Below are 15,257 nucleotides of genomic sequence, written 5' to 3' on the forward strand. Positions count from 1 at the left end.
TATTATTGTAACTCTCTGTATCTGTGGATCGTCCAGCCTTCTCTGCCTCAGCTGCAGCTACTGCAAGACTTAACCAGCATTACAAATAGAAAACATCACATCCCTGCACCGGCTACCTGTTGCATGTAGAATTGATTTCAAGCTTCTTTCATTTATTTATAAAGCCATGCGTATGTTGGAAGCTGGGCACAAATTCAGAACTTCAGAATTCTCAGTTTCACAATCAAGGCTCATGGAGAAGGGAGATTGTGCCTTGGCTGTAGCAACACCAAAGCTTTGGAACAGCCTTCCCTTTTCAAATATGTCAAGGCGTATACACCGATCAGCCAAAGTGAAGTGAATAACATCGATCATCTTGTTCTAATGCAACGTTCTGCTGTGAAAGCAGAAAATGTTTGACATGTACCACCACCTAAACATTGCAGGTCAAGCAACCCCTCATGACAACAGCAGTCCTTGATGTCAGTTTCCACCCTCAGCAGGACAATGCACCCTGACACACTGCAAAAACTGCTCAGGAGTGGCCCAGGGAACACGACAGAGCTAAGATGTTCACCCGAGTTCCACACTCCCCAGATCCAAATCTTATTGAGCATCTGTGGGATGTGTCAGGATAAGCCTGATCTAGGTAGATCCCACCCTGCAACCCACAGGACCCACAGAATTCACTGGTACCACAGAACATCCCCAGAGGTCCTGAATCCATGTCCCACTGGGTCAAAGGAGTTTTAGCAGCATAAAGGAGACCAACACAATATTAGGGAAGTGGCTATAATGTTATACCTGATCGGTGTATGTTTCCAATGGCTTCAGGATGCTCTTAGGGGTTTCAACATTTTTTTATTGTAAAATTTGATCCTACAGGTTTTCACCTTGTTTTTCTTTCTTTTTTCCTAGTATTTTATATTTATTTTAATTTAGTTTTTAAAATGGATTTTAGGTTTTATCCTGTGTTCTATCCTGCTTTTTTGTTGTTGTGGAGTTGCAATTCATTGGGTTGTTTTAAAACATGCTTGATTTGATTTGAGTCATGGTAATTTCTATAGTTTGTCACCTTTATCAACTGTGAAAGGACAATAGATGCCAAAAGGTTTTATACTGTATTAAATACACTATCACTCAAAAGTTTGGACACATCTTATTTCAGACATTGTAGCTTAATACTGAAGACATCAAACCTAGAAAAGAATACATATAGAATTATGTTGTAAACCAAAAAAATTTTAATCTTGATTATTAATCTACAATGTAGAAAATAATACAAATAAGTAAAAAGCATTGAATGAGAAGCTGTGTCCAAACTTTTGACTGATAGTGTATATCGTAGATCTAATACATTTAAATAAGGTCATACTTGAAGAGAGAGAAATTCAAAGTACCAACAGTTTCCTCATGGTATACCTACAAAAGGAGACCTGAGGGGAAAAAAAAGTTTCAAAGACCACCAAGGACTCCAATAGCCCTTTATTCTCCTGTAAATACTTTTAAATTACCTTTTAAAACTGACCTCTCACATTCATTTGCGGTGTCATCAGATGTTTGTGTGTCATGCAGGTAGAGAGAGTACTGATAGCAAATGCTTGCCAAAGCGCACCCGTGTAAACGTGACTTTAGAGTAAATAAAGATCTTATTGGCCATCAGTGATACTAAATAGCCCCACTGCCTATTAGCACACTTTGCAAATGAGCCGGGCAGATAACGTTTAACTCTTTGAACTCTTTGGTTTCTCTGACAAATAGAAGGAAACGGACCTGCTGCTGCTGCCAGGGTTTTAATGAGATTTTAACATGCTGGAGTGGAGACGAGGCATGGCATCGCTGCTGACAACCCGAGCTGCACGTAGGCCGTCTAACATGCTGCCTGATCACATACTGAAAGATTCTCAGGCTACATTTACATGTCAGCAGACCTGCTGAAGGCTACAGATACTGTTCACAGGTCATCTCTGGTTTCCTTTATTGGGGTCACACAGTTCTGCAAATGTTTTCCCAGAGAACAATTTTAAACTTGTTGTACTTCATAATAGTTTGCTTGTACTTTCCATAGAAATACTGTAGTTTTTATTCCAAATATGTGATTAGCTTGTATTAGGTTTGCCATCTGAAATAAAGTTCAGACCCCAGAATGATGAAAAAATTACATTTGGCCTACATGCAGATAAAATCCGCAGCTTATTTGTTACTTTTAGCAGCTTAGATTGGTTACTTCCGTTTATTCAAAGATCCCTTCTGACGGCAATCAAGTTTCTTATTGTGTTAACACGTCCATATGGTGTTCTTTATATACTGGAAGATACATCATGAGTTTGATAAGCAGCCAGCACCATGGATGAACATTTAAACCTTGCAGGGTGCCAATGAGGTTCTCAAAAACACAGATTCAGACTTTTGAGGTTCCATATGTAACAAACCTAATGAAGCAATAGTCCATAATTGCACTTTTTAGACTGGATTTGATGACGCTGATTGCTTAAACTGTACATCATATAATCATGTTCTGGCCGAACTTGAGACATGCAGGGAATTTGTAGTAGAAGCACATTTTATGTGTCGGGTTTTCTATATTATATAATTTAGACGTATCACTGGGTGAAAGCATATTTCAAACACGCAAATGTGGTCAATTTGTACAATTTATTAGTGTCATTAGTGGTATTAGTAATGTTTTTTTTTGCATGATGGGTGGCACCATGGTTCCTCTGTTGACCTGTCACTGCTGGAAACCAGTCCTGTACACTTTCGGTTCATTATTTGAGCATATATGGCTAAATTATTTCAATATTACAACTTGCTGTTGTGTAGCGTAGGGTTGTTTTACAGAGTTGTAGGTGAGCTGGTGTGCTCAGGGGTGGAATTTCACAGATCTTCAAATAAAAGAAGCAACAGCATATAGATAAATCTAGGTTATTTTACAGCAAGAGGGCATTATTTTCAATTTAACAAAGACTTAGCTTTTAGTGGATTTTTTTCGATGAGAGAGAGAGTTTAATGCACTGTAACTTTTTATCTATTTATCCATTACCTGGAGCTTACATTATCCCAACAACTACACAAATACCACTTTAGGTGTAAGTAGTTCACAATACATGTTTTACAAAATTGTTATTTTTTTCCATCAACTCTACTGATTATATAATTTCTCTTGTGGCCCTTGGAGGGGACTAACTGAGTGTGAAGTCATAAAAACAAGCTCCAACTCTGACATCCTCTTCACTTTTTGCTTTTGCTGAGTCTGATTCTATACATCTTTGGTAGGATTGTGAACACAGTCCATTTACTTGAAATGTAATATTTTTCTCAAGTTGCTTTTCTTAAGTGCAGGATATGAGTACTTTTCCGTCACTGTACATCACGGGCATGTTTACACCCTTCACCATGTACTCATTCCACGCTACAATGTACACATTACCAGAACTTACTTACAAGAAGCTATCTGCCCATCGTCCAATTTTACTTTAGAAGGCAGCCCAGTCACAACAGCACCTCCTTATCTGCATCCTCCATCATGTCCACACAGAGCAACGTGCAGCCAGGCCCACGTTTCAGAGGCCTGATGCCCACATGGAGGCCAGCGTTTGGGAAAGAGAGAGGAGGGGGCGGTGGGAGGGTGCACAGCAGCTGTCTGGCCTGGTCATGGGTGGAGGGGGAAATGCTGCAGCCTTATCGCTCCTGTGATACAACGCAGTGGAGTGGGCACAAAGGAAGCTGGGTCAGTGCTCGCAGATGGTGACGCGCTCAGATCCTTACTGGAATTCACGACAAAACAACAACTGACTAATCTCATCTCTTGTGTGATGACAAGAAAGAAAGAAAGAAAGAAAGAAAGAAAAAAGCAGTTTCAGTATGATGAAAAAATGGAAGAAAAAGTCTGCTCTGTGGCACTGTAGGTGTTGAAAGCACACTCAGCATGTTTTCCAGAAACACGTAAAGCTTTTAGAGGAAGTTGTTGTGAAAATGCTGCATTAAAAAAACTAAACAAGTCATGTCTGGAAAATATAGCAACAGGGAATTACCGTGAAACGACGAGCTTATCTTTAAATCACGTCAGCTTTGCCACATGTTGTTTGGTTAGTCAGGGACGCAGTCAAAGTCCAGGTTATTTATTCATTGTTCTGAGGGCCTCTAGATGTATAACTGTATTCCTTTTTGTAGCTGAATTGTGTCCGTGGTGGAAAATAACAGGACCACGTGCAACAACAAAGCTCCAAAGGCCCGATTCCCATCTCAGCCTCGGCCACAGATCTGAATCAGACCTTTGATACCGTCTGAGGAGTTTACACTGTGCTACTGCCAGGATGTTTTGTTCATCTCACCGCTATGGATGCGGTATATTTGATATTTTCACACTGTGTAGGCCTCCTTCGCTGTGTTTTTTTCTTCTCCCCACTCTCAGTTTCTGTTCCCTCCACCAAACACTGCAGCTCACGGTGAACATCTCCTCCCACGCCATCGCTGACTTTGACACCGCAGAGAGCTACAGAGCTGCATGGTCTCCCCCCTTTTTCCTCTCACTCTCTTTGTCTTGGTGTCAAACCAGGACAGCTATTGATCCTGGGGGCAAAATCATGAAAAAGGCACGTGCATTGAATGTGATTTACTGTTTATTTTTAAGAGACAAGCTGATTATTTGTTGAGACAGCCTAGATTCATGTGCAGAGAACTAGAGGGGAAACCCAACATCCTCGCTTAATAAAATAATAAAATAATAAATAAATCACCATGTTGACTTGATGCTTTGATGTGTTGTGGTTGTGTATGTGCACGTGAATAATCAGTATTCCATCTTCTTTTCCCCTCAGGTGCAGAAGGTTCCTTCCATCTTCAACTGTCACATCACTTCATCTGCATGCATGTTCCTAAATGTGTCATCTCTGCATGTAGGGTTTTTTTTTTCTCTTTTGACACACGAGGGTCTATCCTTGTGTTTCACCCCGTCGCCATAGGGATGTTCCCTTCCATGTCCGAACAATTCCCGAGCTTGGCTGCATGCTGGGTAAAAAAAAAAGCCCAGAGGGATCAGCACAAATGTCAGGCTGGTGCCACGTCCTTAAACGCATCATGATTAAATGCGATTTGACACAGACAAGTGCTTCACACACAGTCTGAGGATGTTTTACAATCACATATATCCAACATGAAGTATATTTTTCATCTCATTACACTCCACATGTCTAACTGAGAGGCAAAGCTGCGTTCATGGTCCCCATTTGCCTCATGGAAAGTTCAGAGAAACACCCCTTATGTTTTGGATGTGTTTTGACATTTCTCATGCATTTGCCTGTTCTCCGCATTACATAACCGCTGCCATACACGTTTTATTTATTTAAAGATATTAAAGACATTTGCATGCAAAGGCAAAACCGCACTTAAGAGAAACAATGGGATATCTACGATGACTCCCGCCGTTGCGTTTGATAACTAGATGATTTGTGACATTTTCTGGGAAGGACACATCCTGTTATTGTCCTAATCCTGCATTTTAGGAGAATTTTAGAAGAGTCTGTGAAACACAAGACACACACACACACACAGACACAGACACACACACACACACACACACACACACACGCACAAGAGGCCTTAGAGGAAGCCGACTGCCTCATCTGATCTTTTCCAGATTCATCATATTCTGTGGAGCGGGGCGGAACTGTCTCTTGGAGCTCACTTCCTCACCCGTCTGTTGGAGCCACTCGGAGCTGATCTCTGCCATCAACACACACTCCTGCTCTGCTATTGAATTATCCTGGAATGCCTCACATTACCCGGCATTCCTCCCACCGACTGCCCAGTTGACTTCAGTTCTTACTGTCAACCCGACTGAAAACAAACAGCAGCTGGCCAGGAGAAACTGCAGGAAGACATTTGTTTTTATAAAGTGGATATGGAGAGAGCAGGTTTGTTTTGCTGGAAGTGGTTCTCTTCCTCTCTGCCTTGGCCCCGGGCCCCTTCAGAGGCCTGGCTGGTAGAGTGGGGAAAGGACACTGAGTGGCTGTCGACTGGATCCACTGGCAGTGTTAGCGTCCGGCCCAGCCTGGACCCAGACGGTGCACAGACGCTGCTGTCGAGGCCGGACCAGGCCGGCTTCGCCCTGCTGACGTCAGCCACCGACAGACCGCAAGACTTGTGTTAGAGTTTCAAACAAACTCCCTGCCTATTGCTATGGCAGTGTGGACCACCACCATGGAAAACACCAGGGCCCGTCTGCGCCGTGTTTACCGTAAACAGTTGCTTCATTTTTGCTGAATCTAAAGAAAGATGAGGAAGGTTCCTGTTGTCACCCAGACATCCACAAATTCCAAAGTAAACACACTTTAACCCTCTCAGCGGTTTCTGGCTGCTGTGACACTTTTGCTCTCCATGACTTCATTTTTCACTGCAGTAGAAAGTCCTGCACATTTATGGAAACGAGAAACCCAAACATGTTTTATGTCTGCCATTAATAGTTGCCATAAATTTTAAAAAAGACATAATGAAAGCTGAATTTCTTTATTTCACAAAAACTGAAAATAACGGCAATCAACGTGTGTTACTAATGCTGAAAAAAAAGAAATGTTGGCTCTACATGCAATAGATATTTTACCGTTTACATTTATACAACCTGTACAAGCTACGTGTTTTTATTTTACACCACCCTGTACATCAAGTCTACTGAGATATTTCACCATGCTGAATGTATCTTTCAACAACTTGCCAAGACTTGCTTCTCTGTGCACTGTTTTTGAACCATGCTGCATTTACTTTATTGGTCATGTTTGCTCTATTTTGCTCTGTTTTTTCTAATTTGTTTTTACACTTTCCTGCAGATCAACCAAAAAGCTAGAATTTTGGTCTTTTTTGGCAAAGTCTTGCATATTTATGGAAACTGCACAACCATGGCTAGAAACTCTAACATGTTTTATGTTTGCCATTAATAGTTGCCATAAAAAAAGACATAACTAAAGTTGAATTTCTTTGATTACTTGTTTCACAAAACTGAAAATAACTGCAATCAATATGTACATATTTCCCCCCACAGGTGTTAACCAACGCTGGAACAAAAGAAATGTTGGCTCTACATGCAACAGATATTTCACTGTTTATACAACCTCTACAAGCTACGTGTTTTGGTTTTTTTTGGAAGCCTTCCACTCTATCGTAAGAAATCGACAATGGAAATTCTTCGAACAGTGCCTTCTTTTCTTAAACTGCTGTTGTAAAAAATAACTCCTGTACTTCATGGATCAAATTGCTTGCATTTAGTATTTTACAGTTTGTTGTTATTGCTATCTGTCTGTTTTTGTTTACTATGATGTTTGCTGCTGCCTCTCTTGGCCAGGTCACCCTTATGAAAGAGGTCTCGATCTCAATGGGTCTTTTATCTGATTAAATAAAACAGATTTTACATCACTCTGTTCGTCAAGCCTACTGAGATATTTCACCATGCTGAATGTATCTTTCAACAACTTGCTAAAACGTGCTTCTCTGCGTACTGTTTTTGAACCATTGGTCATATATGCTCTATTTTGCTCTCAGTTTATCTAATTTGTTTCCACATTTGATGCAGTTCAACCAAAAATCCAGAATTTTGGTCTTTTTTGGCAATGTCACTAAAGGCTTTTCAGTTATGCCAATAGAAGTAGCAATTTTTTAATTTTATTTTTTTTACAGGACATGGGGCAAATGATTGCCCTTTGACAAATTTTAAAGGAATATAAAATAAAACTGAAGAAATATCATTCATATTTTTTACATTTTATTGATGGAACTAATGATTACTACAAAGACCTATGGACAGTTTTAAAGTTTCTGGCTAATAAGTGGTGTAAGTTTGGTGATTTTTAATTATTTTTATGCCTTTGGAACCTGCTAGCTTGGAGGTTCCAATGGTTAACATTTCCAGCATGGTTCAAATGTAATATGTGTTTCATTAATTAAATATACTCATGAGGTACATGCAGTAATTTTTAGGTCAGTACATGCTGCACTGAACAAAGGACCTCTTGGCCAGTCTTTCTGGTTCATGAGTACTGCCAGTTTTGTCCTGCCAGGTAATTTTTATAGTTAAACAATGAATGCCTTTTAAATCTTGGTGAGCAGATGAATGCAGTAAAACACCAGGCAGACAGTATCAGGAGCCGAGGAGCTAAGAAAGACGGCACTATTAGTTTATCAACCCAAAAGATCTACAGTCCAAATAAACTGCGAATCACTGCACACCATCAGGTAGACTGTTGAGCTCGTACGTATTGTAAACACTGAACCTCATCAGTAGATCTTATCAGTAAACGTCTTTCCTCTGTTTTGTTGAACCTGTTTAGAAACTTAAATCTCTGAAAGCCATCAGGCTTCATGTTAATTTTACCCTCCTGTTGGTCACGTATTTCGGATCTTATCTGTTCGGGTCAAGGTGCTCGCAGCCATGGGAGAGTGAATGCCCCGAGGGCCCGGCACATAGCATCACTATCTCTAACCCTTCCTGTTTACATTGTTGGCTCGGTGTCCAGCAGCACTGAACTCACACCAGAAGGAACACAGGTCACTGGTGTCACCGCAGGGAAGTGACGGAAGACTGAATCAAGTTGTCGTCCTGTGTGTGAGTCACTTCTTATGGCTTTTCCTCGCAAAACTGGAACCATGACAACATGAACAGCCACCACTTGAGTTGGCATGTTGTAGACAAATGATGAAGTTGGTGAGTGTGGTTCTGGGAATGAATTGTGCAACTGTGCAGTGATGTCAGGATACATTGATGTTGACTATAGCCTTGATATTTTCAAAATAAAATATTGATGTTACGTTAATATCCATCTATCATCTATACACCGCTTAATCCTCATTAGGATCGTGGAGGGGCTGGAGACCATCCCAGCTGACTTGGGGCGAAGGCAGGGGACACCCTGGACAGGTCGCCAGTCTGTCGCAGGGCTACATACAAAGACAAACAAGCACTCACACATTCACACCTACGGGCAATTTAGAATAATCAGTTAACCTCAGCATATTTTTGGACTGTGGGAGGAAGCCGGAGTACCCGGAGAAAACCCACGCATGCACAGGGAGAACATGCAAACTCCATGCAGAAAGATCCTGGGCAGGCTGGGATGCGAACTGGGGATCTTCTAGCTGCAAGGCGAAAGTGCTAACCACTACTCCACTGTGCAGCCCTTGTTATTAATATACATATGATAATACTGTAATAGAATTTAGTCCAGTTCCACTAAATGACAATCTAACTAGGAGAATACTTGCACCACAGTTCTGACTATAGATTCTCTCTTTTCCTCCTTACACTCATATTTTCAGTGTAATTCATCTGAAACAAAGTTAAAGATGTATTTGGGAGATTTTTTTTTTTAGGGATATCACAATAATATTATAATGGTGAATTCTTCTGGACACAATCTGACATTAGTAATAACCTGAGGGGAACCATCTACCCTTTCCTCATGATACACACACACACTACTGTTCAGATGTTTTAAGAACTTTAGACCTTCTCATCCATTATTCAGTACCATTCGGAAGAAGTTTGGTTGGTCTCTTTCTTTCTGTAACCCCAAAAAACTCAGTCAAAGAACGACCCCTGCAACAAGGAGTCCAGCAACAGACTGCATGGCTTCCACAGAGGTCTCATCTTAGCATCATTTGTTCAGTCTGGGGTTACATGAAGAGACTAAATCCACAGAAAAACTTTGGCGGGTATGAAAGATGCCTGGAATAACAAACTCGCCAAGAACCACATGTACCTGGAGCTGCTGCTGTTCTGAAGGCAAAGTGCGGTCACACTAAATATTGATTTTAGTTAATCTGTTTACTGCACTGGTTAAAAAGTTAACTTATAAATACAAACTATTCGATCACTTTTGCACCATACTATAAAAGTCTAAAATTTCTTCACTTCTTTTTCAAGTTACGAAGCATTTAAAGATGTTTTGAAATCCAGTAACACTCAGACCACAAAGTTCTGTTATACATGCCCATTTTAATAGTCTGATAAAAAACATTTGTTGAGCACAACATACACCATTTGACCATATACTGTGAGGAAAACACTGAAAAAATACATCTGAAACAATGCTATATATTTCAGCAAATATTCCTATAGCTGTACAATGACCCGTCACCGTACACAAGAGACTCCAGTAAATATCCAGCCTTCGTAATCCGCCAGGAACCAAAGACCAAAGAGCTTCTGCTGCACCTCACGTGAGGCGTTGTTGGTATACACTGTACAAACATTTCTGGCTGGAATTTACAAACCGACATAGTTTTCAAAGTGTCAAAAAATGACCTGCATAACTTCGCGTTATGGTCTTGTAGCAAAATCGCTTGCTGAAAACAGACGAACCACCAGACGAGTTCAGTCAATGTGATTTGACACGTGGTAGTGCATATAAATAAAAACCAATATACAGTGAATATTATCAATCAATATCATCATATACAAGGAGAAGGTAATAAATACACTGTTACAAACAGCTTAAGGGTCAGCACAACACAGCTGGGTGCAACAAGATTGTGCGACTGCGACCATATATACACACACTCACACGTGCTCACTCACTCACACACACATAAGAAGAATGCCATGTTATGACATGCAATTGTTCCCCCCTCATTCCCCATACAATATGGTACCTTTAAGGTAGTGTTAGGCAGATCAGCAACCAGCTGCAGAACTGTCGACGTATTCAAAGTGCTGCAATAAAAACTACAAGATACAATTATTCTAGCGCTAAAAGGTGTCTTTCTTAAAATGTGCACACAGTCTTACAGTCATTCAAAGGGGTGTCAAGCGTATTCACGAGAATGGAATGCTGCTAACCACAACAGGTGTGTGTGAGCGGACGAAAAGGGGAATTACAGAGTGGTAACAGTTATTCCAAAGTGGAAGAGCTCAGGGCAAAAGAAGGGATTTTAAACCTTCATCTTATATGATGTTGGGGGAAAATTTGGTTGCCTTTCTTTCGTCTGAACTTTCCGACAGGCTACAGGAAGACATGAGGAATCAATCTGATCTACGGTTGGAAGTTTGACTTGTCACAGCAAAAACTCAGAGGTGGCAGTGAATTCATCAAAGTGCTTTCTTTGGATTTTTGGAGATTTCTGTTTTTGGACAAAAATATATAAAATGTTTTTGGACTTTCAATGATTCTGATCTATGAATTAATTCTTATGTAATGAATTATTGGGGAAAAATATTTGGATGAATCTAATTAATTACTATTTGGTTTTACATGTTTGTTACAGTGTCTACTGATGGTGTCCAGGCTCTCTTCGTTTTACAGTATGCCACAAAGTGCAAATTGTGCGGGGAAGTCAACTGATTTAAGAAATACATCCACTGAACGCTTTTGTGAAAACAAGCTTACACTATTGCCAGAACATTAGGAAGACTGTGTGAGACAACTGTGTCCTTTTTGTAGAAAACCGGACACGTTTTACAGCTACATGAATGTGCTCAATAAATTATAAAAACGCTTACAAAAAGACACGGTTTAAAAAGAAAAAAAAAAGGCACACTACTTTAGACAAGTGTTAAAAAAACTACTTGGTCACAAATAACTTGCGGACCAGTAGTTTCGTTTGGACACGATCAAATGGTATCCAGTCTTGAGACAATACAAAGAATCTAAATGAACATATAAAAAAAAAAAAAATTGTCCTGAAGTGCAAGTTTGTAATTTATACTTGTCCCAGTACACGGATTCATACCGTCCACTTCACATTCTTTGTCTGGAAGAAACCAGATTCAGCTCAGCCTCACAGTAGTCCCTTCTTTGAAGAACAGAAGCGACACTCTTCAGGCTCCCATCTATGGGGCTCAAAAACAAACTGCCACAGGGTTTCCAAGCTTCGTTTGCAGGGGTGCCCCACAGTCAGTCAGGCCCTCTGAGCCAGTCAGCTCCAGATTGCAGGATTGCTCCACTGCAATAAAAATGAAATCAGCAAAATCTGCTGCAGCTCCAAAAACACCAGTTCAGCTATGTTTCTGCCGGGGAGACATCACGCGTCGCCATTTCAACCCTGTCCTGATCGGAGGGATGATCTCGGAGGGTCATGTGGTCACATCCCTCAGCTGTGTCCATCATGCCACCGTCTCCGCCTTGTTTGTCCTGGTCATCCAGCGTCAGTTCAAACTGAAATTTGCTCGCCACGGGTCCCCCCTCCACCTGCTCATGTGGGCCTCCTTCTCCGTCGCTGATGTAGAAAGGAGGAGACGGGCTCTGGGGGATCATGCTCTGGTACCAGTTCCTGTTGTCCTCCAGCATGTCCAGGATGTCCTGGGCATCGGGATGCACCAGGTCGGCCCACGTCTCCCACAGAGGATGCACGATGTAATCAATGAAGCCAACCTAGAAAAGACGAATAGGGATGATGTCAGTAAAAATCTATAATGTCTGAAATATTAATTCCTGGAGCTGGATGTCTGTGTTCTCTACCTGAGTTCTCTCAACTGAAGCTGTGTGTTTGTCACACATGGGGCTGATCTCCATCCCTCTCTCCCTCTCTCTGTCTCCCTGGTGGAAGAACTCGTCCATGATCCTGTCGGTCCACTGCCGGTACAGATCCAGAGGCTTGGTGGGGTTGCTCAGGTCTGCACAATGAACCATGTTACGCAGAACCTGCAGAGAAATCATCTGTTCAGCATCTTGTTTCTCTCTAGTGTATACCCAAGCGTTTATATGACCTGCATGACTCTTATATGACTCTTACCTGCATCCTGTCTGTGTAATTGTCCAACAGCAGGACACCAGAGCTGGTCACCTTCTTGGTTTCCACCATTGTTTTCAGGTTAGCCAGCAGACTCATGTGTTTTGACATGTCAGTTGCCAAAACCTGAAAGACAGAAAGACAGGGAAAAATGACGTAAGAAATAAATTGGGAATAAAGAGGAAGGAATAAAGTAGTCAAGGCCACTCTGAAAGCTAAAAATCAGACATTTGCTCACCATATCTATGACCATCCTCCGGAGCGTCTGCCTTTGTTTCTTGGTGAGGTTTTGGAAGATGTCGCAGTTGTCCTCCTGCAGCAGTTTGAAGCCCACGGCCAGGTGGTGATTCTCCAGCACTGACTCATCGTTGTACATCAGAGCCAGCTCAGAATCTGAACGCAAAGGAGGGAGGGAGAAATGACAGGAAGCGAGACATTAGATACAGCTCTCGTTTCTTAAACTCAGGTCAGGTAACTATGGTAACAATTCGATGCCCCTAAAAAAAAACCCATGTCGTTGCCTTTGGAGACAGATCCCATTAAACCGTGCACATATTTTGGCCTAGTTTGTAAATGTAGACTAAATAAAGGTTGATTGTTCTTTTTTTTTTGTTTTGCTTTTGTGGTGGGAGGTGAAAAAAGACTTACTGGTGTTGATGAGGAACTGGTTGGACACTCCTGGGTGGTCCACGTCGTGAATGGCTGCGGCGAAAATTGCTGCCAAGATCTCCAGATCAGTGAAGACGGCCTGCGTTTGTAGAGACGGAAGAAGAATAGAGAAGAGGTGAGTCTTCGCAGCTAATGCAGTGGCCAAACAAGGTAAGGTATTAGAAAATGGTTGCAAGTCGTCTATGTGTCATACTGTCTGGCATTCACACTCTGCTGATGCCACACCAGCCACCTTTTTAAAAACAGCCTGAGAAAAAGGTGTGGGCGACTGTGACACATTTTAATGGTGTCAAACGCTGAAGAACAACAAGTAATAAAAACAACAAATGCAACTATTTACAAGTGTACTATGCTACTGAAACTCAAAGAGCAAGTAAATAAAAGTGGATGTTCAGAAAATCTCAACAATAACGAAGCATAATCTCAACTTAAGCGGTTTTTAAGTGACTTACATCCAGTGCAGGAGTGGACAGGAGGATATGTGTGGACTGGGCTACATCGGCAGCATGCAGGCTGTTGTGGTAGGCCACGTCCGAGTGATAGTGGCCCTCTAAGGTCAGCATGAACGTCACAAAGGTGTCTGTTGGAATCTTGAACGTCCTCATCAGGTCTCGCTCCTGCATGCGACACAGAGAAATAGAAAATCAGAGAAACAGCACATTGACAGCGAGAAGGGATTCCTAACTGCAGAGGTTACAGCATATTGGTCACATGTTTTTAGTACTACATGAATCAACAGCAGATATCCAACCTTGATTTTTAAACCACATCAAAGTGTGAATCATATACTAGAAGAAAAGCCTGACAAGATGAAAATCATTTGCTCTCCTGCCAAGATGATTCAGGGCTAGTAATCAATTTCTACTGCTGATGGTGCTCTAGCAGATGCTCCTGCAATGATACAGAGAGCTGAACATAGCAGAGAACATACTGTACACGCTGACATGTCCCGTGCCTCATGCGTTTGATAGCCAAGTGTTTATGTTTGAATGCCTTCGCACTTTCAATACGAGCTCTCTCTGACCCGACAAGAGGGTGGAAGGTTGAGTGTGAAGAGGAAGGAAACTGACCTGAAAGATGGTGTACATGATACATGTGAGCGGTCGGTTGTGGGAGTGTTCAGCCACTTTGAAGATATTCAGTCCCCATCTGTTGATGTCCTCCAGGTCCTGTTATAGAGGGTCAGAATTTAAGTGTTTCTGCCAGTGAGAATCCATACTATACCATAATCCATCACCTTTTTTTTGGCTGTACGTTTAGTGCACTGCTTACCTTCGACAGCAGCTCCTCCTGGTCTGTCTTGACCCCGAAGCGATTTCCGATGCTTCCGGAGATGCTGGACGTATGGCTGACCTTCCTCACCCCACTAATCTGTGTCATCATCCCACTCTGCTGCTGCTGTTGCTGCTGCTGGCCCTGCCGGCGCTTCCTCTCCCTCGACTTTGGAACTGGACACGGAAGCTCCAGCTCATTCTGCTTGTCTGGAGAAAACAGAATTGAAGACAAAATATGATGAATTGAAGATTAAAAAGGTTGTTTGTAGATAAGTTTAGCTGGCAGAGGATGTTGGATAAGCGTCCTCGCTTGTGTTGCCACTATGCTGAGTAAACTGAGTTAACACTGGGAGATAGTTGACCTCTCACACCTACGTGGCAACACTTTAAAGCTGCACTGACAGTTATTTAATTAGCAAACAATCCCTCACTTTGTCTTCTCCCCTAAAAATGCACTTCTGTTGACAGCAGCACTGACAAAAACAATCGGACTCTTATCACATGCAACAATATTTTCATACAAACGTGATGAAAATGTCACATTGACAGAGACAAGAGGTGCTAATGAGATATTATGACAATATTACAAGATCTCGTGCACTCTGTGAGAATGACCAATGT

At 41.7% G+C, this 15,257-nt stretch overlaps 1 protein-coding gene across 5 annotated transcripts in view; it reads right to left on the reverse strand.

The window, feature by feature from the left end:
• Window positions 1-9,941: 9,941 nt before the first annotated feature.
• Window positions 9,942-15,257, reverse strand: part of LOC111587648 (cAMP-specific 3',5'-cyclic phosphodiesterase 4B-like) — a 52,888-nt gene continuing 47,572 nt past the window's right edge. For all 5 annotated transcript variants that reach the window (XM_023297695.3, XM_035942431.2, XM_035942423.2 and 2 more), the window contains 8 exons: window positions 14,635-14,843; window positions 14,433-14,531; window positions 13,815-13,979; window positions 13,342-13,441; window positions 12,932-13,086; window positions 12,697-12,819; window positions 12,423-12,605; window positions 9,942-12,335 (listed from right to left, as the gene is read on the reverse strand). In XM_023297695.3, the coding sequence (XP_023153463.1) occupies window positions 11,964-12,335; window positions 12,423-12,605; window positions 12,697-12,819; window positions 12,932-13,086; window positions 13,342-13,441; window positions 13,815-13,979; window positions 14,433-14,531; window positions 14,635-14,843 (1,406 nt within the window). In that variant the 3' untranslated portion in view covers window positions 9,942-11,963. The remainder of the gene's footprint in view (window positions 12,336-12,422; window positions 12,606-12,696; window positions 12,820-12,931; window positions 13,087-13,341; window positions 13,442-13,814; window positions 13,980-14,432; window positions 14,532-14,634; window positions 14,844-15,257) is intronic.

Source organism: Amphiprion ocellaris, chromosome 10 (genome assembly GCF_022539595.1).
Source record: "Amphiprion ocellaris isolate individual 3 ecotype Okinawa chromosome 10, ASM2253959v1, whole genome shotgun sequence".
Taxonomy (NCBI): Eukaryota; Metazoa; Chordata; class Actinopteri; family Pomacentridae; genus Amphiprion; species Amphiprion ocellaris.